Raw genomic sequence first — 25,934 nt, forward strand, 5'->3', positions numbered from 1 at the left:
TGGTTTGTGGTGCCTCCTAACAATCACAGTAGCAACATCGAAGATCACTGATGACAGATCATCATAACAGATATCATAATGAAAAAGATTGAAATGTGAGAATTACCAAAATGTGACACACAGATTCAAAGCGAGCATGTGCTATTGGAAGAATGCCACAGATAGGCTTACTTAGCACGGCATTGCCATAGAACTTCAGTTTGTAAAAATGCAGCATCTTTAAAGCACAACAAAGTGCAATAAAATGAGGTATGTCCATAGTAGGTTAAACAGAAATTAATAAACACTTGGATGTTATTAGAGCAGCAGGATTTAAAACTCTTAAAAGCCCTGGGTTTTTTTAAAGGACTTTTTTCCTCCTATCATTTGCTCTCATTCAGGGCATTCTGTTTCAGCTATTGTCTGACAGTGACTTATACTGATTTTCAAAACTTGTTTAGGTAAAGACTACTAGCATATTTTAATAAAGTACAAACATGTTGCTGTTTAACTTTATTACTCATTTTTCATTTTAGAAAGGAATTAGATGACATTTTTCTGGGAAAGTGGTTTATGTGGAATTTCAGAGCCCCAAGCCTGCCCAGTCTATCTTGAGCACATGTCATCTGTCACAGCCTATGGAGTTTGTAGGCAGCGTAGCTCTGGGTAAGTCCCAGGAGGAATGAAGAGAAGGCAAGGATGAAGCATAGGGAGACCATGCTATAGTGAAAATGTAGACTGGCACAGTGGCTGATGGCTCATGGTGGCCTGTTATCCCAGCACTTTGGGAGGCAGAGATGGGAGGATCACTTGAGCCCAGGTGTTTGTGAGACCAGCTTGGGCAACATAGTGAAACCCTCATCTCTACATTAAAAAAAAAAAAAAAGTTGATCCTGGGAGACACTTAAGTCTTGGGAGTTTGATTGAAGTAGACGTTTGATTGGATCTGGAAGTTGAGGATGGCAGCAGTTAGTCCTGAGCAGGCCAGGCTGACCCTACAGTCAGGAAATGAGGTTTGCTAACATAGTCTTCCTTCCCATTTTCTGCTTTCATGATTTTTTCATCTTCTCTTTCCTTCCTCTTCTCCAGGACTTCCATCTTGGAGGAGCAGGAATATGGTTTATCATTTGAGAGTAGTACAAGTCAGCAAACACAGAATATCTGTTCTTCTGGTGCTGTATTCCGGGAGAAAGCCATAGACTCTTCCTCTTAGGGAGCTGAGATAGGATAGCAGGGAGGCAGGAAGGTAGACATACACATGTATTCTGAGTGCCACGGTGGACGCCTGCATGTGGGATTGTTGATACAGCAAGAGAGGGAGTGGGAGTTCTCTTTGGGGGGTCTTGAGCTGAGCTTGGAAAGAGGAGTGGGTGTTTTGCTGTATCTTATTCCTGTTTAGGACAGGAAGACTAATTTTGTCCTGGTACCTGGTAGATAGAACTATGAAGTTATCTTAGAAATGTAAGTAGGTAATGATACTTATTTCAGATGTAAGAGAAGTGTCCCAGAGTTGAGGCATTAGAGTTCATCCCTAGTGGCGATAACTTTGGGTGTTTTGAGAAATCGGAGGTCTTCCCTTCTCTTTTACCCTCCTCTTATTCACACTAACTGCCACATGATAGTACGTGTGCCTGGTCACTTGATGTTGCTGAGGTCCACGTGCCACAATCTAGGCTTCACTGTGATAGGTCTTAGCGATATCTGTATGTGTCTCTACCCCCGCTACTTACATGGAAAATGCCTTGAGTTCTTTGAACTGCAATGCTTTAGATGTGGCAGGTGCTCAGCAACTATCTCCTGAATTGAATTAGTTTGTTTTAAAGTGATTCTTACTAGCAGCACATCTATCATAAAGGAAAATTTTGGGACAGTAATCCGAATGACTCAACCACCCAGTGATCTGAGTATCCTGCATTTGCTCAGGGCTGTGATGGTGCAGTAGAGAAAGAGAATATAGGGCCTGATCGTCAGGCTGCTAGAGGGTTGAGTTTTGGATATTCCAATGGGTTGCAAAAAGGTACTGTGCTTTCCTGGGATCTTTCAAATTGTAATCAGCCTTTTATGTGCCTGTCTGACCCTTGATGTTAGGATTGTTTGAACTGATATTTTTTGAACATTTTCTCAAGTTTATTGGCTGTGGGGGGCAGCAAGTCAGGCTCACCTCATTGCCTTGTAGCCATCATTTACACTTGATCTTAGCCAAAAGGCCAAGAAGTGATTTAGCCGTCATTTAATAATGAGCTCCTAAATATGACTCAGCCGATCTGTTCCACGTTGTTCTGTGAGGTAGACGAGGTCTGACAGTTGTGAAGCGGCTTGTGCAATGTCTCTTAGATGTTGCTTTCCAGTTCTTGTCGAATGTGGGTTCCCCTCTATCAGAGGAGGCTGGTTGCTGGAAAACACATGAAAACATATGCACTTTGCTGTTTTGTTGTCTTTCCTTTCTTTCTCTCTCTTCTCATGGCATGCTTTGAAACAGATTAGAGTTGTGTTTGGCTTCAAATTGCTGCAGTTGCCCATCAAGGTAGTGCCATGGTGTAGGGTTAGCAGGGGTGCTGTTGCAGAGAAGACAGTGAGTCTGGTGCTCAAATGCAATGTGACTGAGTGCCCCTGAAGCCAGGTGCCCACCTTCTTATAGGCAAGGGCTGTCTGTCAGCCTACACACATTGACTGCAGGTTTGAAAGTGCTATGTGAAGCTTTTGTTTAGAATTCTGACTTGGGCCATTCATTGTGGTATTACTGGAAAAAAAAAAAAAACCTGAAGGAAAAATATAAAAAAGCATGGCATACACAAATCCATCATCTGACATCAGGAAGGTTATGGGGAGTCAGGACCAAGCAAAGATTCTTAGATATGGTAATTAGAAATCACCCCATTCTTTCGTTCATTCATCATAATGTACTGCCCTGTCAGAATCACCTAGGGAGCTTTTTTCAGAGTACGCTGGGTACTGCATCCCTGAGGGATGTGTGTTCTGCAAGAATAGTAGTATCTTTTGAGCAAGATTTTGGGGTTGTCAAGATGGTACGTGGAGGCATATTGCTTCTTGACTGCTGAGTAGGGTAGTGCTCTGATTTTACTGTTCATGGCAAGAACAATGATTTGGCTCTTGGTTGAATTTCTAAAAATTTAAAATTAGTCTTTCCTAGTTCCTTTATTATGTGGAAACATTAAAAACAGAAAAATCTGATGATTACATTCCAGTTTTATTAGCATTATTACTTATCTTCAGACTGTCCTTTGTCAGACCCTCGGGCAGGGTATTGGGCTCATTCAGGGAACTTTTAAAGTTATTTGTATACGAAACATTGCATAGCTATGTCATTATTTAAGTACTACGCCACAAAGCATAGCATTGATAACAGAAGAGAGAAGCATGCAAAATATTTCACAGGGATAAGCATGGAGATGAGTAGGTTCACTCTGAGCAAGTTAATGACTAAGGCAGGGAAGGAGAGTGACCTTTTCTTGAAGGCATTTTTGTCTAGTTGTGCTTCGCTGGATATTACCACAGTATGGCTTTCATTGTGAGGATTTAGTTCTACTTGGGAAATATTACATGTCTTCCTGTGTACGGGGCTGTGATTGGAAGCAAGTTTTCATCCTTCGATTATTTCTGAAGCTATTAAACTATAGCAATAGTTGGTTAACTGTAAGAATTTTATTAATAGTTATGATTTTAAAATGAACTTGATCTTTATAGATTATGAAAAGAAATTGAGACACTGTCTTCCATCTAAAAGAAGAAAAGTAGAACTAATTAGATCATTTGGCTAAGGCAGGAATAACTGCACCTGAGAAATACTTGTAGAAAATAATAGGCCAGTAAGCCCAGCTGGGAGGAGAGGAATGAGGAGATTGAATTGGTATGATTCGGATCCTAGGAGTAAACTGAGGATCAGAGTAGGGGTAGAGCTATCTTGCCTTCCTTTTTCCTCCTTTCTGCAGATGAGGGTAGCTACATTTTCTTTGAGCAGATGGTTGAACTTTAGATTGAGGAGCTTTAACCTTACCAATTTTTCAGAAAAATGAATCTGCTTATATAAATACCTCCATATCCTACCTTTTGTTGGCAGGCATATTCATATTACGTGTGTGTGTGTGTGTGTGTGTGTGTGTTTGTATGTGTGTGCGTGATGAGTTGAGGAAGGTTGACTGTCTTGTTTGGAATGGACACACCCCCACCCCCACACCTACACCACCCACACCCCTTTTCTGGGTATATTTGTGATGTAAGCAAGGAATTAAGAACTGGTAAGAAGTGGCGAAAATATACATTGAGTGATCGTCATGTAGCTATGCTAAAATTTTATCTTCCCATTTCAGTTGGAATAATTTCATTAGCAGTGCCTTAAGCAACAGGATATATGATTGAATTTTCTTTTAGTGAATTGCCTAGTTACATCGGATCCAATTAAGTTTTGCATATGTTATCAGTAGCATTAAATGAAACCAAGTGTTGTGTTAAGTACAATTAGTTAAGTTACTTTAGTAAGAAATAACTTGTACTAAATATATATTGAGCTAGTAACTACAGCAAATAGAGGTCTTCCAAAGTATAGTTTATATGTAAAACATGGAATGATTATTCAGATTTATTGTTAATATCCATACATTTTCTCATTAAAATGCCTATACAATTTAGTATTTATATAGGATATTATGGGATTGTTGTTTTAAAATTTCTTAGCAAGGCCATAGTAAAAATAACTATGGAACTAGAAATGAGTATTTCTGTTCTTTAAGGGTGAAAACTTTTTATTATAATCAAGATTTTTAAAGTCACATAATTATGAAATGAATACAAACTTTTTTTAAGGCTGATAATCTTTTGCTTAAAGTCTGTTTGAAAATTACAGTGTTTTTAGTAACATTTGGTGAAAATATAAGTGTTGGTGTAATAATTTTATGTTCTGTTCTGCTTGTCAATAAAAATATTTTAAAATTTAAAAAGAGAGCAACCCAGATTTTCTTAAAAACAAAAGCCAAAATCAACCAACCACAAAACAAAAAACATACAACCAAAAACAACCCTAGAGTGCTGCAGTGCTATGAGAGCTGGCAGAGGGTCTCTAGGTTGTGACTAGCTATCTTGTTGCTGAGCAGTTTACCTACCTTGGGCCTTTGTTCCCTAGTTTGTAAAATATGGTTGGCACGATGAGTTGTGACATTGAAATTGGTAATTTGTAAGCATATTTTTCTTCTGTTCGTTGTCTAAGGGATATGATTCTGTGATTGGCTTTCTAATCTCTACTCAGTTCATCTAAGTGGAGTTTCGTGTTGAATTTCTTTTATGTGATATTATTTAGGAATAGATATCCTTAGGCTACTAGCTGAAAAATTATAAACCTAAAATTTTTATTTGTGTTTAAAATTTTAGGTATGCTATACCTCCAGAGCATGGAAAACGACTTGAAAGACTAGCTCAAGGTAAAACTTGCTTTCTTTGTTTTCTGTGTTTTATATGTTTCTGTGTTTTGTAGGTTCTTTGTTTTTGAGGTACTTTTTACAATATAGACCGTTACTCTGTTGGTTTTATTCTATTCAAGTTGTTGACTTCTACATGTTTTTTTTTTTAATTGAACAATTTTAAATTTTTTCACGTTAGTTTGTGAATATTATTTTTTCCCTGTTGCATTATCATCATGGTTATTTTGGTTGACTGTTTAGTATTTCATCAAGTGATTGCCCTTAATCTGTTTTGGTTGTTTCTGAAAAAATGGTTTTTAATGTAATGTATTTGACATCATTGTGCCAGTAATTTTTTCTTAAATTAAGTTTCATTCTTCCAGACAGTATTGTTGCTGCATCTTGGGGTACGGTTGTTTCATGACTACTTTTTCTTTTGATCTACTGTTTCCCCCAAGGGTTATGTCACTGCCGACACCCAGTTCTTCCGTGGCCCACTGGGACTGGGAGTGTGCCCTTATGGAAGTATGAAGGTGAATGGCTCTGAGTAACAATACACGAGATTTTGGGCCTTTTTGGACTGGCAAAATTAAACTTACTTTACTGCAGGTTGAATTTTTATTTTTCATGGCCTGCTGCTTCTTTATAAGGGCCAGACTAAAGAACTTTTCTGGACCTCTATTGATGGTCCTGTGCCTGCTTTTGTGTGTGCAGACAATGCCAGTGCAAGCAGCCACCTTCCTCCTTCCTCCTTGTTTTTAAAGATACGCCAGGCAGCCTTGCCCTCATCTGCTTATGTATGGGAAGCAGAGTCACATTCACCCCCTGCCATCCTTATTTTCTGTTTTGCTAGCCACCCGTCCCGAAAGAAGACGTAGGCTGGTAGTGAATTATTTCCAGGGAAAAGTGGAGTTCCATTTGAGTGGCAACTGAGGAGCAAGGCCTTCTGCCTTTATCCAGGATTGAGTCCTCAGCGAGCAGTGCTCTTTTAGTCCAGTGCAGGTCTAAGTTTCATTGGTGCGTTAGATTTGCCTTTTATTAGGAAAAGAATTTTGTTCCTGCCTTATATGTGCTTTCAATTAATAATGAAATGGAGACACTGAGAAACCTCATTCCTTGACTTGACAGTTTTTAACAGAAACTGTTAATGGCACCTAAAGGTTACTTTCCCCTAAATTACAGAAGAGTATTAGAAGGAACAGTTATAGTATTGCATTTTAAGAAGCATTATTATAATTTTGTCAGGCTAATAACTATAAAGCGTCTTTTTAGAAATGTAATACATTATAGTAATAATAAAGATTGATGTAATCTTGAACTTTGTTAGGGACTGTTTTCATGAATAGATTTTGGATAATAGATTATAAGATGATTACCATAACCCTTAACTACATAGGCAGTGAACTATGTGTTAACACTATATACTCAAGTATCTTCTTCTGTAGTAAAATTATTCCACCATTTTCTAATAATCTTCCTACCAGAGAACTTTTAAAATGAAGCCGATGTAAACCTGGCAATATTGAGTCACAGATTAAAATTTCTGATACAAACTTCTAATGCTTTGAAGTAAACTGTCTGAAAATGACATTCCAGAAAATGGTTACCGTTTGTTTAATCAGTAAGAGGTTAATGAATTTGAAGGATGAACAAGAACTTGAAATCAATTGGCTGTTTATTCAAAACTGTTTTGCAGCAATATTTTGGGAAATAAAGCAGGGAAAAGACCCTACAAGATAGTGAAGGATTTGTATCTGCTGACCAGATGCCAGCCAAATTAATTGAATTCTGCTAAATAATTAAAATGATAAAATAATGCTGTGTGAATGATGGAGTATTATAGAATATCTAGCTCATAGCAACACTTGATACATAAAATGAAAAGTAGGCTCAGATATTTTCCATTATCTTGTCTGTGCATCATAATTATCACACTTGCCTTTTATGCGTGAATGCTTTCATCTTTGGTTTCTATTGAAATCTTGATTGACTGTGGCACCTACAAATATTTTATCTGAAAGACATTAGGCCTGCATCTAATAAAGCCAGGAGTTTGATTTTGCCCTTCAGCTGCTTTCTCATTTATACAGGTTTTCCCCAATATTATGTAGACAGAAATGTAATAAAAAATCTCAAGTGAATTGTTACAATTTTTATACTTGTTATAGTCATCTGTAATGCCATTGCGTTCTTTCTAATTTTTGATTTGATACAATTGGATTGCAAATATGGAGGAGAAGGGAGGTATAATGTTAAATCATGAATGACAGTTTGGAAGATTTTCAGTTTTTAAAATGTCTAAATCTCACCTATTTTAGAAAAAAGGTAATATTGCTGTTATATTACATTAAGCAAAATATAGATTAAGGTAAATTGAGAAAGTCTGCAGATTTTTGTGGAAAGTAGTATTTCATTTGTCCTTTATTGGGAATAAAATGCTATTATTTTAAAAAAGCTGAAAAGGATTTACTTTGAAAATTTTGGTTACTTGGCCAAAATATGTGATTTAGGACTTTGTGCAGCCAGTTTTGAAAGTGTGAATGATTAGGAGGAAACTTATTTCAAAGAATAGTATAGTGGAAGTGAGTCAATTCTTTTAGATCCTTATATTTACTTGAAACAAATGTTTTGATTTTGTTACCTTATTAAAAAAGCAGTATTCAGCAAAAGGGAATAGAAGAAACATTGCTACCAAGGGTTAGTTTAGTTCATGCTTTTAAGCATTTGTGTGTGTGTGTGTGTGTGTGTGTGTGCACGTGCACGCACGATGTAGAATATTTTTAATGACTAGTAATCTTGATTTTAATCCTGTGGAATAGAAGGTCACAGCCCGATTTGCAGGGATGCCTGTGCCAAGGGGTAGATAAAGGTCTATGGGTGGGATGCAGATAGGCATTCTATGAACTCTTTGAAATTGTATTCAAAATTGGACATATATGTAGATTTCTGGGAATGCCATCATCAAATCCCCTGAGATGGTTTGGCCCAAAAAAGATTATGAGCCTCTGCTGTCAAGAGAATAGAAGAGCAGCAATAAATAAATCATTTTAATTTTATGACCAGATTCTAAATTAACCTGCTCTCATACCTCTCTCGTGGAATTAGGAAAATGTACTTTTATTAGCTCTCAAAATGGTAAATATTGTTCCCTTAAGCATTCACTTAGCTGATAGTCTGAAATATTATATTAAAATGTCTAGTTTTGAAAGGCTTATAAATAAAATACCTCTGATTACAAATAATCAATTTTAAAGTGCCCTGTAAGCCATAAAAAATGCAAAAGACCAGTGATATATCCTCTGCCTTCATGCCTCACTCATGCCTTAGGCATGGAGATCAGTGTGTGGCAGGTCAGGGTATGTTTATTTTTGTCTGTCAGCTGGGTTTCACTATGAGTAGAGAAATAGTTGGTAAACTTAATTTCTTAATAATTTAATGTCAGTGATATCACTGTCTGTATTTAAATGTAATTGGATAATTTATATCCAGCCATGTTCCTAGTAGGGTTTTAGACATTGGACAATAATACATGAAATACACCCAGATAGCATAATTCATATGTGAGTGAAAGACTTTTAGTTTCCTTCTCTTAACTGAGAATGGAGAGGAAGAATTCAGGAAATGAATGCCAACTAGTAAGTAGGGAGGAATTTTGTGGAAATGAAGATTTCTATGATTTGAGGGTACGGATGGGGCTGGGCAGAGGCAGAGCCAGAAGAATCCTGGTTAGTTTAACTCTGACCTGTTTGATCCCAATGTTCTTGGCTTGGGGAGTCCTTGGTGACTTGTGTGTAGGTTATCTATGTGACGTTTCAAGGGGATGGGAAGTGAGAGCTGAAATAAAGTGGTCTCAGGAATGCAATAAAAAAACCATGCATTTAATGATACACATACCAGTTAAATTGGGTGGAAATTTTAACTCTAGGTTTTCTGCTGATTATCTTGAAATGGAAAAAACTTGCCCATTACACAATGCACACCATGTCTAGGAGATTAAAACAAGCCATTTGCTTAGGAAAAGCGCCATTCTTCTCTATCCCAAGATCAGTATGAAGTTCTCCTGGCACTCCTCCTGGAGAGTCCTGCAGTAGAGATGTTGATGGATTATGGGACGTTAGGGTTGAGTGAGGCCTGGGAAGTGATAATTTTCTATCCAGTCCTGAGTAACCACTCCATGAATGATAGGAAGTACCAAGAGGCCAAATGTAGTATGTGCCTCTCGTGTAAATCTCTCAAGTAGAGATGTGGGTAAATGTTACTAGGTTTCTCCCCATATAATGTAGGTCATTGGTTCTTTTCATAAATAAGCTTGCCAAGAAATTTCATGTGTAAATCAAATACTGTACGTCTGTTTCTGAAAGCGTTTTCCACTGAACCAATTTTCTGTATCCATTTGTTGTATTCTTTTCCTTAGCATTTGTTTATATGGTTAATATATTTTTCAGGTCTCATCCCGGTCATATATAACCGTGATAAAACTTCATCAATGCATACTTGGGGCAAATTTAAATTATCAAAATTGTCAATAAAAATTTTTTACTAGTTTGGAAATAGATCTACATGTTTGATTTCTCTTCCCTTCCTTCCTCCTTTGTTCCCTGTCTTTCTCTCCCCTTTCCTAAGAAGTTAACAGCTGTCCTCATCTTTGCCAAATTAGTGTTTGTATACCCATAGAAAAGTCACTAAGTTTTGATCTTGAAATCTTTTCTCAAGGCTGAAATTTTTGGTGATTTAATACTATAGTGTGTGTTTGTATTTGAATCATAAAAGATTGGGATTTAAAAATAATTTCTTAGCAATAGCAAATACATTATAAAATATAAACCAGTTGACAGTATGGAGAACTTTTCATTTGAAGGAAGGAACACACCTGTTTCATATTTTTAGAACACATCTACTCTATTTCAAAAATAGTTTCAAAATATTTAATGATTTTTTTGAGTCAGTTTTATTCAGGTAAAATCTACAGTAAAATTCACTTATTTTAAGAATAGAGCTCATTGAGTTTTGACAAAGGTCTACAGTGGTGTAACTAATAAACCACATGATTAGAAACATTTCTAGTACCCCAAAAAAGTTCCCTCACACCTCTTTGTACTTAACTGCTCTTCCCTTTGCTGGCACCCACTGGTTTCCCTAGTTTCTGTCCCTATTGTTTTACCTTTTCTAGAGTGTCATGTAAGTGAAATCATACTATGTGTAGACTTGTTTTTTTGCTTTTTTTCACTTAGAATAATGCTTTTCACACGTGCTCACTTTTACATTGAATGTGAAACATCCTTTGGATGGGTATAGCATGTGATCTTTGAGAGATCTTATGGGATCCTACACACTTCTCTGTGTTGCAGAACTCTCAGCAGCACTTTGGTGTTCTTAGGAAAAGTTATTGTGGATTGCTTTTAGGGCTCTGTTGGGGTCTCTGGAATACAAGCTCTTTATTATCCTAGCCTTCCATCCCTCTAACTTATTATTTGGTTTGGAAGAATGATTCCAAAGACCATCTTTGCTTGCTTGATCCTGATCCTGTATAATATCTTAAAAAAGACCAAAAAAAAAAAAAAAAAAAAAAAAAGGCAGTTGACTTTAGTATGGCAAAGAATTGACCATGTTTTATAGACTATGGAGTGAGAGTGAGTATGAACCGTGTAGCCCCTGCAGATACTTTGAGGTAAAATTCATTTTAAGGCACATGCTTTGTACATAAGATGTGTTGTTTATGAAGTGTTTTTCAGGACTGTGTAAAATATAATTCTGATAGCATATTGTAAATAAAAACTCTGAACCAATATGAAGTTCTTAATACACTGCAAATTACGTTCCTTCAGTGGTTTTCCAATTTAAATTAGCTTATGACCAGTCACCACATTGTTCAGGACCTGATTACAAATCCTTATCAAAAGAAAATGGAATAGATACTTCTTTCTTCACTGATTTTAATTTAAAACTTAATTCATCTAGTGTTGCAGAAAGTTACAGATTTGAGAAGTTTGATAGATCCATTTGAATTGTTTATAAAAACGTTCCCATGGATTGTGCATTTGGGGACTGCCCATTGGTGCCCTTCTCTGTGTGTAGGACTTACAACATCTTGTTGTATGGACATGGCCATTATGTTAGTGTGTTACTTTTCCTCCACTCATCAGTGTTTTATTTTGTGTTGCATTATTAAGAAACAAAGGTGGGGAACTACTCTGTCTGCTGTGTGCTGAGGATTGGGATGAGTGCTTCAGGAATGATGAACTCTAGGCTGCATTATTAAGAGACATATATGGCAAAACTATGCTTCTTATTGCTATTAATATTGTAAAGAATTAACATTTCTCATGTTTTACTCCTTCCTTCCTTCCTCCCTCCCTCCCTCCCTCCCTCCCTCCCCCCCCTTCCCTCCTTCCCTCCCTCCTTCCCTCCCTTCCTTCCTTCCTTTCTTCCTTCCTCCCTCCCTCCCTCCCTCCCTCCTCTGTTGCCCAGGCTAGAGTGCACTGGTGCAGTCTCAGTTCGCTGTAACCCTTGCCTCCTGGGTTCAAGCAAATCTCATGCCTTAGCCTCCTGAGCAGCTAGCTGTAGCCATGCACCACCATGCCTGCCTAATTTTTTTTTTTTGAGAGGGAGTCTTACTCTGTCATCCAGGCTGGAGTGCAGTGGCGTGATCTCGGCTCACTGCAACTTCTGCCTCCGGGGTTCAAGCGATTCTCCTGCCTCAGCCTCCTGAGTAGCTGGGACTATAGGTGTGTGTCACCATGCCTGGCTAATTTTTTTTGTATTTGTAGTAGAGACGGGGTTTTACCATGGTAGTCAGGCTAGTCTCGAACTCCTGACCTTGTGATCTGCCTGTCTCGGCCTCCCAAAGTGTTGGGATTACAGGCATGAGCCACCACACTTGGCCTGTATTTTTTAGTAGAAACAGGGTTTTGCTATGTTAGACTCGTCCCAAACTCCTGGCCTTAAGTGATCCGCCCACCTTGGCTTCCCAAAGTGGTGGGATTACAGGCGTGAGTCACCGTACCTGGCCAAATTGGTCACGTTCTTGAGTTGTTTGCATAGAGAGATCCACAGAATTAGATGTCACATTTCCAGCAGGTCCACCCCTCATTTTGGTGGTGGAGGAGTCAGACAGCATCTGCTCCTCTTCCTGTCACTCATACACATTGCATGTGCCTTCCTGGTGCCTTCTGTCTTCCTGCTGTGTTCTACCTCCATGACTTTTCCTCCATGTCTACCTCCATGTCTTTTCCTTGTTTCTTGTTGTCTTCTTGTTTTTCCAATTCTTTCAGCACGACTCCCTTCCCTCTGAGTGAGGAAGGTGTGAGCAGTACATCAGGCATGTTCATTTTCCTCCAGCTTGCATCACTGAGTTAATGAGAGTCTGCCTCAGACAGAACTGCAGGTTTGAAGTCAGTGATGGAGAAAACTGACTCTGTCTTGGCGTATAATATACTGTTGAATGAAAGGGTTGCTGTATGTTTAACTTCCTCATGTAAAAGCCTCCCCAAAACACTTCTCCCATTCAGGCTGTTCAGGCAGGTTCTCAGACATTTGATGGGTGATGGCTGGGAAGTTCATTCAGGAGATTAGTAGCAATTAGTTTCAGATTGATCAGAAAAGAAACAAAGATGGGGAACTACTCTGTCTGCTGTGTGCCGAGGATTGGGATGAATGCTTCAGGAATGATGAACTCTAGGAGTCTAAAATATTCTTCTGTTAAAATGCATACTTATCTTTCCTTTTTTGTTTTTTTCCCTGTATTTTTAGCTACAGATCCAGCATCCCACGTATTTATCTTTTCTAACTTCCCTAAATATTTTTTCCATTTATCAGATAATAGGTTGAATCCACATTTGTTTCAATTTGAAATTTATTCCTAAAGTTTAGTAATTTTACAGGTTACAAAAACAACTTATGGTAAATCTGTTTGTAAAGAAGATCAACCTTTGGTGATGTATCCTCTAATTTTTAAGAATTCTAACTCTGATTTTTAGTATAAGGGCTTTTTGGCGGAAGAGGTCTATGCTTGCATACGTCAAACAGTAAGAACACTAGAACTTACACATTGAAAATCCTATCTGATATTTTCTCTTAATTGACACAATGCCACTTACATTTATTGTTTCTTTTTAGGTTTTTTCCCAAGCAGCTCCCAAGGGTGTGATGCATTTCTTCGCCACAAGATGACTTTGATTTCTCCGTCAGTATTGAAGAAATACGGTATTCCCTTCGACAAGGTATATTAGTATTCATCTTACACAAATTAATTTTGTTTGTGTAGGATTTGTATTTAAGAGATAATGTATCTTTAACTTCAAGTAGAATTTTTAGGATGTGGGTAGAGAAATTCAAATTTATGTTTTATAGCATATCAATTATTTATCTAAATCCTAATTAGAAATTAATTTTATTTCAGATATATTTACTAGAGATGTCATGTTGCTATAGTTCACTTATACTGAAAATAAAATGTAGCACATTCTATAAAATAAGAGGAAGCACTTCTATATTAAAATCTTTTTTATGAGCAACATAACTTATGTATATGTGATCTATTTTCTAAGAAATTCAAAGCAATTATTAGCAATGGGTTGGTTAGAATCCATGACTATGGTAGCACTATGTTGCTTCTAAACACATTTAGACATAATACAATTGAGATTTCATTATGGATAAAATTGCCTGATGATTTAATAATCTGATATTGCTTCTGCGAGTTTTCTGAAGATTAGGTTCTATAAAACTCAGTAGATGCTGGATCTCGCATTCTTTGTATCTATGGGTGGTTACTGGGTCAGAATTATTGCAGAGCCTGAACATTTTTATGTGAAGCAGCTGAAATGAAAAAAGGTTTTGACCAGATAAATAAAAGCTCCCTCTGAGTCTCGGGAGGATTAAGTACTTAGCTACTTGCAGAAACATTAAAAAATAGCTCTTCCTTCTGTGTTTTTTATTTGACTTTTCTTCCCATAATCCTTGCTGTTTTCCGTCTTGGAAACTTTTCGCTTGTGACTAAATCTTTACATTTTCTTCATTGTGGGTTCTTACTGTGGCCTTCTGTGTGTGTGTGTGTGTGTGTGTGTGTGTGTGGGAGGAGGGATTTGTTCAAAGTAGAACTTTTCCAAGTGCCGGGATTCATTCTTCAGCTTGAGGTGATTCCCTGCTCCCTCCTAAACTGTCTATGCAGCAGTCACGCACAAGATATGCTTGCTTTTGGGAACGTGTGCTCATCACTGGTTTACTCACACGTTTTTACCATTAAAAAATCGTGCCTCCGAGATGTGCACCGTGGGGGCTGCCTGCGGGTGTAGGGAGGCACTGGGGATGGGCTGCAGAACTGTGGGGGACAGAGGGCACAGGCTGTGCCACTCAGAGGGGCCGCTGTGGCTGCGGGGCTTTGTCCTGTCTGCAGACACCTGGGCACCAGGCTTTTGTGAGTCTCAGACACATCATCATCCAGTGCTTCTTTTAAGTAGTTGGCATCAGCTTCATTAGGTACTTTTACTTAAGTTGGAATATTACAAGGTAGATGTGAAGGAGTGCAACAGTATCCCCAGAGACACAAAATCCTTCTCTGTTCCTTTGGGGCTGGTGTTAGGTGTTAGTGGTAGCTTAGGGCTGATACGTGAAGAGAAGTTATGTGAAGCAGCAGGGCTGTGGGGTTGGCTCCCTTTCCCCAGGATGGAGGCCTCTGGAGCTTGGACCTCTTTTCTAGAGGTGGCCGGCACCCTCTTTCTAGGCTGCAGCTGTCTACCAGTACTACGTGGTAGATCACTGGAGGCATCGGGCTCTCATCTGGTGTTTTGTGGATGGCTTCTGTGGAAAGTGGCAAGATAAATTTAAGTCCTGAAATGGTGAAACACTAGTGGCTTTGAGGGTTGATTGGCAGTGGCACTTCCTCATATGAAATTCTGTCACTTCCCGTTTCTATCTCAGTACAGGGCCTGTCATGACACTGTATTCCTCAAGGAGCACATTTCCCTGCTGATGATAACGTGACATGTGATAGGGCAGCAAAATGGTAGCACAGGCTACAGCATTAAACCTCCTGAGTTCATACCTGATTAAATCACGTAATTTTTCTGAGCTTTAGTTTCTTTAACTGTAAAATGGGGATAAAAATAGTGACTACTTAATAGGGTTGTTGTGATGAGAAAGACAATCTGTAGACAGAGCTTTGGGTAGTATATGTTACATAGTAATGTACTCTTCCTCTTCAACTCAGCCCTCTTCCTGTAGGTAATAATGTCTCAGTTGGATTACATTTTTTCCTTCTTTCATTGCATTTGCCGTATTCATACATATGTATGAAAAACATAAGTGTAATAAACAGCTGACGTCTGCATTTAGATTATATCCACTCTTTTCTTCAGCTTCTTTTGTGGTATGAGATTGGGACTGACCTGTTTTTGGAAATGACAGGGGTCTCAAATTTAGAGTTGCATTCTGTGGAACAGGTGCTTTTTTTTTTTTAAGTCATGGCATGAGCAGGATTTTTTAGGTAGGGTAGAGAAGGTTTGTAGGTAGGATTCCATGGAGCAGGAAAAGTAGTTTTCTTATTCCAGTGGCAGCAGTCCTCCCCCTCCTGTCACCTTTATGTGGGAGCAGGTTGAGTTTTGTTTCATTACGTAGTATAAGAAATAAGCACCTAGATAATTAATTAGATTCAGTGAGACCAGGACAGGAGAGAGCTGGGTTATGTTCTCACATGGCTCAGATAATGGAGCTAGAACCGTGCTGGGCACTGGTAAGCCTGTGTCTGCTGCCAGGTGACAACTGAGCTCATTGTAGCAGAACATCATCTGGGGTTTCTTTGGCAGGGGACAATGGTGTTACGAGTTACATTTCAGAATTGTTGGGAAAAAGAATACTCTCCCCTGTCTCCAGTACCATTTTAGCATCCATAACATGGCAAAGCTAATCAGTGGTGAGAGGTATCAGAGGAGTGATTATCCCTGAGGTGGGAGTAGGGGATGGGCTGGGGGTGGTCTAGGATAGGAATGAGGGAGCACTCTTGGGTGATGAAAATAATAGGGGCGTGGACAATTATCCATAGCACCATTATTCCTAGTGCCCAGAGTGGAAATGACCAAATGTCTATTGGCTGATGAATGAACAAATGTGATATATTTTATATAATGGAAGATTATTCAGCCATAAAAGGGAGTGAAGTACAGATACATGCTACAACCTAGGTGAACTTTGAAAAGTTTATGCTAAGTGGAAGAATTCAGTAACAAAAGATCACAAATTATATGATTCTATTAATATTAAATGTCCAAAATAACAGATCTGTAGAAACAGAAAATCAGGGTTTTTTTTAGGGCTGGGATGAATGAGGGGCTTGGGGATGACAGCTAAAGGGTGAGGGGGTTTCTTTTTGAGGTGATAAAATGTTCTAAAATTAATTGTGGTGATAGTTGCATAACTTTGTGATATACTAAAACCCAGCAAATTATACACTTGAAATGAGTGAATTGTATGGTATGTGAATTACATTTCAATAAAGTTGTTACTGAAAATAAAATACTTTAAAAAAACGCTATATGTAGATACTGATATTTGTCCAAAGAAACAAAATACTACAAATGTCGCTATTACTATTTCAGTGTCTTCTCCCTCCCAGAGATAAGTAATTTTCTGAGGTTGATATATTTAATAAATGTATTTCTTCCTTGGATTTTTATCATAAAAAAAAGAAAATAATAGGGGCATGGGATATATGGGTATATGCATTTGTCAAAACTGATCAAACTGTACATTTATTATCTGAGCGTTTTATTATATGTACATTATATCTCAAAATATAAATTGTATTAGAGTCAGTAGGATAATTAAAAGTGTGGTTTTACAACTTTTATTATCAGAGCTAGCAGAGAATACAGGCTCTGAATGTGAACATACAGCATTTGCTAAATACTTTGACAATATGTGTCAAGGAGAAACATTGCTTCAGTGGCCAAATCCTATGAGTATTTTTATATTACTTTGCAGCAACTTAAAGAATTTAAAGATATGAGGAGTCCATCCTATTGGGTGCTGGGTTAGAAACATTTTAAGATCAGATAATCCAAAACAAATATGAACAAATTTACTTGAATAACTTGAGGATACCTTCAATTAAAATGTAATAGGTTTGATTATGGATTGTTTGATTGAATTCAAGTGCCAGCAAGCCACATCCCATCTAGGAAAGTCTTTTAAACGTTTCCTGAAAAAGCACTATTAAAGGATTAAGTAATGAATCTGGTGGAACTCTTTTTGGTATTGCTCTGGTATCATGACTTTTTTCTTTGTTTTTTAATGGCAAATATATTTTAATTGTATTCATAATTTGGGAAGTCTTATTTTTTACAAAATATTATGTTTCCTACCTTGCAGATAACCCAGGAGGCTGGAGAATTCATGATCACTTTCCCATATGGCTACCATGCTGGTTTTAATCATGGTTTCAACTGTGCAGAATCTACAAATTTTGCTACTGTCAGATGGATTGACTATGGAAAAGTTGCCAAATTGGTAAGCTATGCCTCAAAAAGAAAGCATAAATTAAATGTGTATTCTGGTTATTTTAGTAGGAACCCTAAGATCCTGTGCAGCATTTATTTTTTCTTACTGGCGCTGTGTGCCTCTCACCATAGCAATTCACTTCAGGCTAGATACATTTATTTTACATAATCAGTATTATCAATTTTAGCTGAATTTGTCTATTTTGAGATTAATGTGGAGCAATTTGTCCTGATAGGTAATTTGATGCGATGTGTATTTGCTTTTTATCTTGAGGCCTCCAGTTGGTGTTTTGCAAGATTTTCCAGTGGCATCATGTGGCTCCATGTTAGGTAGACTCAGATCTCTCCCTGTTCGCGATCAGTTCGTGGCTTGGAAAACAACACTTTACAGAAGAGAGTGTCTGATAAAATTGTAGCAAGAGATGGAGGGAGGTTGGTAGGAAGAAATGATTAAAACTGCCCTTAGTGCAGAAATCAAATTCTTGAAAGTAATAATGTAGAACACATTTTTAACAGGAAATACATGTTCATGTTAAATTTGGTATAAAATTTTGCATCTCCTGCCCAGTGTATTTAATTTAGCTCGCATACTGTGTATTTTCATTCACAGGCAATAACTTCTATTAAATTTAATTACTTTCCCCCTGTGGTGTTAAATAGAAGACATCTTCAAAGTGATGGTGGTTTCTACTAGATTTGATTCCTTTCCTGTGGCTTTTAAGGGAAAGGTGCAGGCTGGCAGAGGGCAGCTTCTAAATGAAACTGTGTGTTTTACAGAGGATGTAAAGTTGACATAGATTTAGCAGAAAATGATAAATAAAGTGGATGTGGTGTTATTTTGGCCATTGCATGGCTCAACTGAATGTCTCCTTTCATTCTATGTTGATAAAACTTACATGTGGAGCCATTAGGTGAACTTAGATAGAAGTATATTTAGGGAAGACAAATCTTAGTTTAATTTATGTGTGTATTTAGAAAATTGCATAATATATTAAAAAATAAGTAAAAGTATAGCCTGTTGGCAGCCCAGGAGTCATTTGAATACATTCTTGACATAAAGGAAAGCCCCTGGTATTAGAAGACTTTTTCTGTTCTAAGTAATTTCTATTTATGCTGAGTAATTCAGAAAGGAACAGAACTGTACTACTACTTCACATTGTACATCCTGTGTATTCTAAGAAAACCTCATAAGAAATAGAAAACTCAGTGTGTACCTTGGCCAACCACTGCATTGCTTTTGTGGAAATGTAATGCTTGCATCTGCCTTGAAGCAGTGTCTTGACCACGAGGTTATAACAAGGTCTGTCATTTTATAGTTTGCACCTTTACTTACAGATATAAGTCAGCTATCAGAGCTGTTCGGAGTCACTGCAAATATTGTTTAATACAGGTCTCAGAAGTAGCCCATGATGTTGGCCAGAATAGGGCATTCCAGCCTTGGGGAGAAGCTAAACTACCATGTACATTGGAGTTGCATTTCCACATTTCCATGTGGAAGTAGAGTGGGTGTGGAGTGGAAGGAAGAGAGGCTGGAGTGCTTCTCCCTGAAATCCCAGCTGACAGAGCCCATCACAGCTGTGGGAATGTGAAGTGTTGCACTGTGGTGGAGGAGGCTGGATCTGACAACCAACTTTTCTTCTTTGGCTAGCCATGTAACCTTAGGAAAGTCATTTATTCTTCATATGTAAATTAGAAATATCGGTCTACCCTGTAGGCTTATTGCAAAGAGAAAAGAACTTAGGTATGTGACTATCTGTTTATTCAGTTTAGTAAGGGCTTTGACCGTTTTGTTTGGTTCTGGGTACAAAATATTCAATGCTGTAATGCAGTTTTGGCCAGCCAATTAAAAATTGCTGTAATTGAATGTATTTGAGATTTTTTGAGTTATGGCCACCCCTTACTTCCTTTGGCCAAGTGATGTCATCTGAGAACATATTAGTTGTCTCTTGCTGCTGTAGCAAATTACCACAAACTTTGTGTTTAGAACAATAGCCGTTTATTATCTCATGGTTCTATAGGTAATAGGCCCAGCATTGGCCTCACCAGTTAAATGTCAAGGTGTTTGCAGGATTGCATTTCTTACTGAGACTCTGGGAAACAATTCATTTCCTTGCTCCTTCGGGTTGTTGGCTGAATTCACTTCCTCGCAGTTGTAGGACTAAACATTCAGATTTGCTGCTGACTGTGAACCAGGGGCTGAACTTTTCTCCTAGAGGCCTCTCTAGTCCTCCTGTGTAGTTCCTGCATTTCAGAGCAGGCAATCCGCAAAATCCCATGTGTCATGTAAGATAGCATATTCATAGATCTCTGGGATTAGGATGAGGACATCTTTGTTGGGGCGCATGAGGGGAAACATCTGCCTACTACAGGGGGTACCAATTTATCATTGACATAACATATTTAGAATCTGCTTTGGGCTGGGCACAGTAGCTCATTCCTGTAACTAGCACTTTGGGAGGCTGAGGCAGGAGGATTGCTAGAGGCCAGGAATTCAAGACTAGCCTTAGCAACAGAGTGAGATCTTGTCTCTACAAAAAATAAAAACAAAAATTAAGAAAAAAGAGTATTTTGAGTCATGTAACCAATTTTAGTTTTTTTGCATAAAACAGGAAAATAACCTTATAAACAGATACAGTTTTGAATGTTTCACTAAAATATCACATGCTTTCTTAATTTATACCATCAATATTAATATTTTCATGTCTATTCCTGGATAATAAATTATCTTACATTATGGTAAGCTGAGTTAGCATTTTCCCCCCCAGATTTTGGTATCTTTAATCAGTTATTTGATACCTATTTTTGATCTCTAAGTCTGATTCATTAGGTAACCTTATGAATTTACTGTATTGCATGTATATGTACTTTCTAATCCCTGGCAAATTTGTGCACTGGGCATAAATTTATGTGTTTTGCTGGAAACTAATGTGTAGTGAATTAATGAATTGCTCTAAAAAGACTTTTAGCATTGAGGATGCCCATGTTTGTCTTAATTCTTTGTCTTCATCAGTTTGTTCTAAACGATAACTATAAAAAAGTCATTGTTCATAAGTGATAATGAACAGTACTTTTATAATTACCATGAAAATATGAGCACTTTTTCATAATGAGGCATTGGTGGTGATGTCACCTGCTTTACCTGTCACATGGGGTTTATTGAACATGTATAAGTATCTAATAAAGTATTTGTCGTACAGCATTAAATAAGCAAAACGATGCAGAGTGTGGAGTCTGCATACATTATATTACATGTGCATATATGTAATCATAAACACTATGAAATAGATATATATATAAATATAATTTTGTGTAATACAAACCAGTATTTTTAATTAGGTGATTCAGAAAAGAGCTGCTACAGAAGGCAATTTTTTTTAATTAAAAAAAAACAAAACAAATAGGTTTTGAAAAGATAACCTCATGTTCCCCAATAGGGACCTTTTGATCATAAGCCAACAGGCTTTGTCAGTAGGGACCTTTTCAGATGCCTCAGATGGCTGGTAGATGGGGAAGAAGTTCTACTTACGGAGACTAGGCTTATCTGCTGTGTGCCAGGCACCATGTGTGTTTCTATGAATTCATCACTCGTGAGTGCATTGTTCCATGAGAACAGGGGTGAGAGTAAGAGCTGACTCTGGCAGGGGTTCAAGGTGTGCTTCCTTTGCTGTTGGCTTCTTGACTTCTGCTGGTGTCCCTAGAGCAGGACTGGAGAGGGGCCTTCTGTGGCTTTCATCGGAATCTGTTACTGACCTATTGATATGTGATAACTTGTTCAGGAAATCTTCCTGGCTCTTAAGATTTGGGTACATTTGATTAGAAATTTCATTATTTGTGTAAAGCTGAGATACACTTCCAAATTTTAGCAAATTCCTGGATGTTTGATATTCTCAGCTGAATTATTGTATTTGGGAGATATTTCTGTCCCTGTAGGTAAATTCTCTGTTTTTTTAGTCTTTCAGTTCAGATGGTCCTTTTCCACAGTATCCATCCAAACTGCCTCATCTCTCAAACAGACTTTTTTTTGTGTGTATGGATTGTGTGGAAGATCTGGGGAAAATAGGCAGAGGAGGGAGTGAAGGAACATTGACCTTTTAGTTTTGGTAGTGACTTAGTTTGACCATCCCTGTTTCTAATACTCTGATAATGGCCCAGGCGTTACCATTCTTCTCATTTCTCTCTTTGCTTCTGTTTTCCCTCAATGAGGATCATTCTGCTCTCTTGTCTTAACCTGCAAAATATAGCATAGCCAAATCCTGTAAGAGGCTCCAGAACAAAAGGGCCTTTCATTTAGCAGCAACAACTGACCTAAGAAGGCAGTGTGTAGTTTTCCCCCATTTCTCTAATCAAAGACAAGATCATTACTGAAAAAAATTGAGTCATGTTTCAGGTACCCACATGTTCATTTGCTGCTGACGGGCAGAGGTCAGATTTGGTGAGTGCCCAGTGAGTTTCTCCTGTGCTACATGTGTGTACAAAGAAGAAAGACACATATATTGTCTTCAAGGAGCTTTCAGAAAGAACAGAAGGACTTTTAATAAAACTCCACTTGCAAAGTTGTAGTATTAATGGACCATACCACCTAGTTCTTTGTTTTAGGAATCTCTGTAGCTTTGAATGCTGGCATAACAGAGTGAAATTCAATTATTTTTTCTTGATAGAGATTTAAAAATATGTAACAGCTCGTTTAGCAGTTGAAATAAGACATTTGTACTTATTTGAGATGACTGTTTTCTGTTTCTGGAGCATTCTTTCCTTCTGTGGTGAAATGAAGTCCGTGATTACTCTGTGCAGCTGCTGCCGTGACACTTACAGGTCTGCTTCCTGGCTAGGTTGGATCAAAGCGCTGGCCTGCAGGTTGTATTTCATTTTTCCGTTTGCTGGGATGAAGTGCAGTTGTTTGATGTTAGGTTTGATGGATTTGTTTGCCACTGCATTCATTAGCTTCACATCAAAAAACTGACAGGCTGTTAAATGAAACTTTGGCTTAGGTTTTCAGCTTGACTGTTTGGAGACATTTGTGAAGATATTTTGTTTTTGTGTTTCAGCAGCCTCAAGCACTATGATTGTCTCGAAGGGAAGAAAAGTTATTTACTGTACTGATTTTCTGGAGTAAAAAAGAATCATTGTCTTGGGGACAGTCATATCTCGTCTATACCGTCTGAAGCAGTGTATTTATTACAGTGTGTGCAGTGAAAGAGACTTACTGTGTCACGATAAATAATTTTATCTTATTAAAAGGAAAGGTAATAGTTGGTGACACGAAAATGGTATCTTTTATTTTGTATGAATTTTAAGTGATCATATTAACATGATACGTCAGAAAGTTGAAAAATTGTACTGCAGAGCTGGGAATGTTCTCTTATAAACTCCAGGAGTACTACCTTACTATGTAATTTTAAGACATTTTGATATTTGAGTCCCCAAATGTTTGAACAAGTTTAAAAAGAGATGATAGAGTTTTAAAACTGATTTTAAAACTGATTTCCCTTTAATCTGGCAAGGGTTTCAACTATTAAATTGTCTCGCATGTAAGTGCCATGATGTGGGTTCATTCTATTTTATATTTCAATTCTTTAAAATTAAATTAGATATTTCTTAAATCTGGTAGCATCCTTCCAGAAAATCTTTAATCTTGGGCAGTCTTTATCAAAACAATCAGGAATCATTTTTGTGGTTAGTCTCTAGGTGTATTTTAATATGCTTTTGATCACAAAATACTAGTGTAGTGATATTTCTCTGTTCCTGTGACATATGAAGGAAAGAAAATGTAGACTGCTTTGAATATTGTTCATTTAACAGTTCTTGGCATTTCAATTTTGAGTGTCTGACATGACATATATAATATGAACTTCATGAGTATGGGGATTGTATGTTCTGCATTTTTTTTTTTTTTTTTTTTCAATTTTACCTATACTTTTTGCTGTTTCTGATTCCTGGGTTCTGATGGAACAGTGTAACAGAGCTGACGGGTAGTTTGCTGCTTTTTTTTTTTTTTTTTTGCTTTACTTTTAAGAGCATCTATAGGTTCACAGCAAAATTGAGAGGAAAGTATAGAGATTCCTCATATTCCCGTTCTCCCCACATATGCATAGCCTCCTGCATTATCAACATCCTTGACCAGAGAGGTGCACTTGTTACCATGAAGAACCTACATTGATGCATCATTATCCCCCAATGTCCATAGGTTTTTTAAAATTTTTATTTTTTAAGGAAACCCAAGCAACCAGACCAAAGTCCATAGTTTACATTAGGACTCACTCTGGGTGTTGTACATTCAATGGGTTTGAACAAATATACAATGACAGGCATCTGACATTATAGTATCATACAGAGTGATTTCACCACCCTCTGAGTCCTCTGTGCCTTTTCCACAGGGTGTGTGTGTGTGTGTGTGTGTGTGTGTTTAACTTGCTAGCCCCTGAGAAACCTCTAACTTTGGAGAGTTAGTGTTCACACATCTGGAAGAAGTATTAAGAGATGTGAAGAACATAGTCACATTATGTCCTCTTTTTATACTGATAAAATATTGAGTTGTGGGATTCAGGATATTTGAAACTTGAAGAAGTCTGAGACTTCAGGTATGATGGTATCAAACCAGTGGTTAGTGTATATCGTGTCTATGGGAGAGATGTCTGGAGCTGAAGTCTGGAGCTAGGGAGCCTGATTTCATTTGTTGTTAACTTGCATTTGCTGCACTATGGGATTTGAAAGGAAGTGATAGGCCTCATGATGCTGGTGTTTAGTGCTTAACCTGAAATCAAGGCATTATCTGCTTTTGAGTCTATAGTTTGTCAGTACCTATAGTCTGTCAGTACCAGAAAATGTAATTTGCCCTTCGAATAACTTTTATACTCTATTGAGAATTAGTTTGTTTTTAATTCAGTCTAGTTTCTTATAGTTAAGTACAATAGTATTAATAGCTGACATTGTCTCCAGTATGTCAGATTGAGCTCTGGGCACTAGATACATGTTACTTTTCTTGATCAGCGATGATGCACAGATATAATTGCTTTCTGTCCTATACTAGCCCCCTTTTTCCAGTGTCTCATTTTCAGGGTGGTCCTGTGTCTTACGTTGAACTGGAGGGAGTTTGGGATGAAGAATAAAATAAGGCAGTGAGGCCTGGCTTAGATGTAGGTTTGCCCCCAATGTTGTATATCCTTCTGGACTCATTTTTCTGGGTGTAATGGCTTAAATAAGTGCCAGCCACGTCTCTGATTTGTGGGATCACTCTTAAGGTTCTTGAAGATTCAGAATGATCATGAAAGCTGTAGCTGATGTCACCACCAAGTGGTTCTGAACTCTCTCACAGTTGGTTGAGTTTGGATTCCTAAAGCCAGTGGAGCGAGGGGCATGGTGGCATACGCCTGTCATCCCAGCACTTTGGGAGGGTGAGGTGGGAGGACTGCTTGAGCCCAGGAGTTCAAGGTTACAGTGAGCTATGATCACACCACTGTACTCCAGCCTGGGCAACAATGCAAGACCTGTCTCAAAACACGAAGAGAAGCCAATGGACTTGTTATTTTGGATTCTTCTTCTCTGTTGATAAACCTACATGTCAATTCTTTTTTAGTCCTTAGTGCAACTGTCGTTAACTCTGAGGCTTTGACCTTGCTCTTTGATTAAGGTGGTGGGGTGAGAGCAAAGGTTCTATACCTTCTCTGTCATTTTATCAAGTGTGTGTGGGGAGATTCTGAGGCAGTCTGGATAAAAGGACTTGTGTATAGAGAATGAGGTCAAAGTTAAGGAGCACTTACCTCAATATATGTTTCTATGATTATCAGGGGCCAAATTTTAGTGTAGCACTTTTGAAGCTTTAGGATTTTTTTTTAAAATGCCTTAGTTTGGACTTTTCCTGTAGTTTCAGTGTTTATAATAGTAAACACATAGGAAAAAATTCTACTAAAGGCTCTGTTCTAGATACAGTGACTGGAGTAGAGGGCCAAAGTTGGTAGTGTGTTTTCTGGCTCATGGTTACCCAGAAGGGAAAGCAGTTGGCAGAACATGAGGTGACGTTTGAGAGAAGCAGGCTGGCCAACCCCTGGAGGGAAGG

General features: G+C 37.9%; 1 protein-coding gene across 8 annotated transcripts in view; it reads left to right on the forward strand.

Annotated features, from left to right (window-relative positions):
- The window catches only part of KDM4C (lysine demethylase 4C), a 425,827-nt gene that overhangs the window by 125,266 nt on the left and 274,627 nt on the right, over positions 1-25,934 (forward strand). For 7 of the 8 annotated variants that reach the window (XR_004177866.1, XR_004177865.1, XM_009188789.4 and 4 more), the window contains 3 exons: positions 5,362-5,411; positions 13,506-13,609; positions 17,754-17,891. Coding sequence is in view for 5 of the 8 variants with exons in the window: in XM_009188789.4 (XP_009187053.1) it covers positions 5,362-5,411; positions 13,506-13,609; positions 17,754-17,891 (292 nt within the window). In the remaining 3 variants the exon portion in view is untranslated. Of the gene's footprint in view, positions 1-5,361; positions 5,412-13,505; positions 13,610-17,753; positions 17,892-25,934 lie in introns of those variants that run through there. The other variant, XM_031654224.1, reaches the window with a different exon arrangement.

This window comes from Papio anubis, chromosome 13, assembly GCF_008728515.1.
Source record: "Papio anubis isolate 15944 chromosome 13, Panubis1.0, whole genome shotgun sequence".
In the NCBI taxonomy this organism is placed as follows: domain Eukaryota; kingdom Metazoa; phylum Chordata; class Mammalia; order Primates; family Cercopithecidae; genus Papio; species Papio anubis.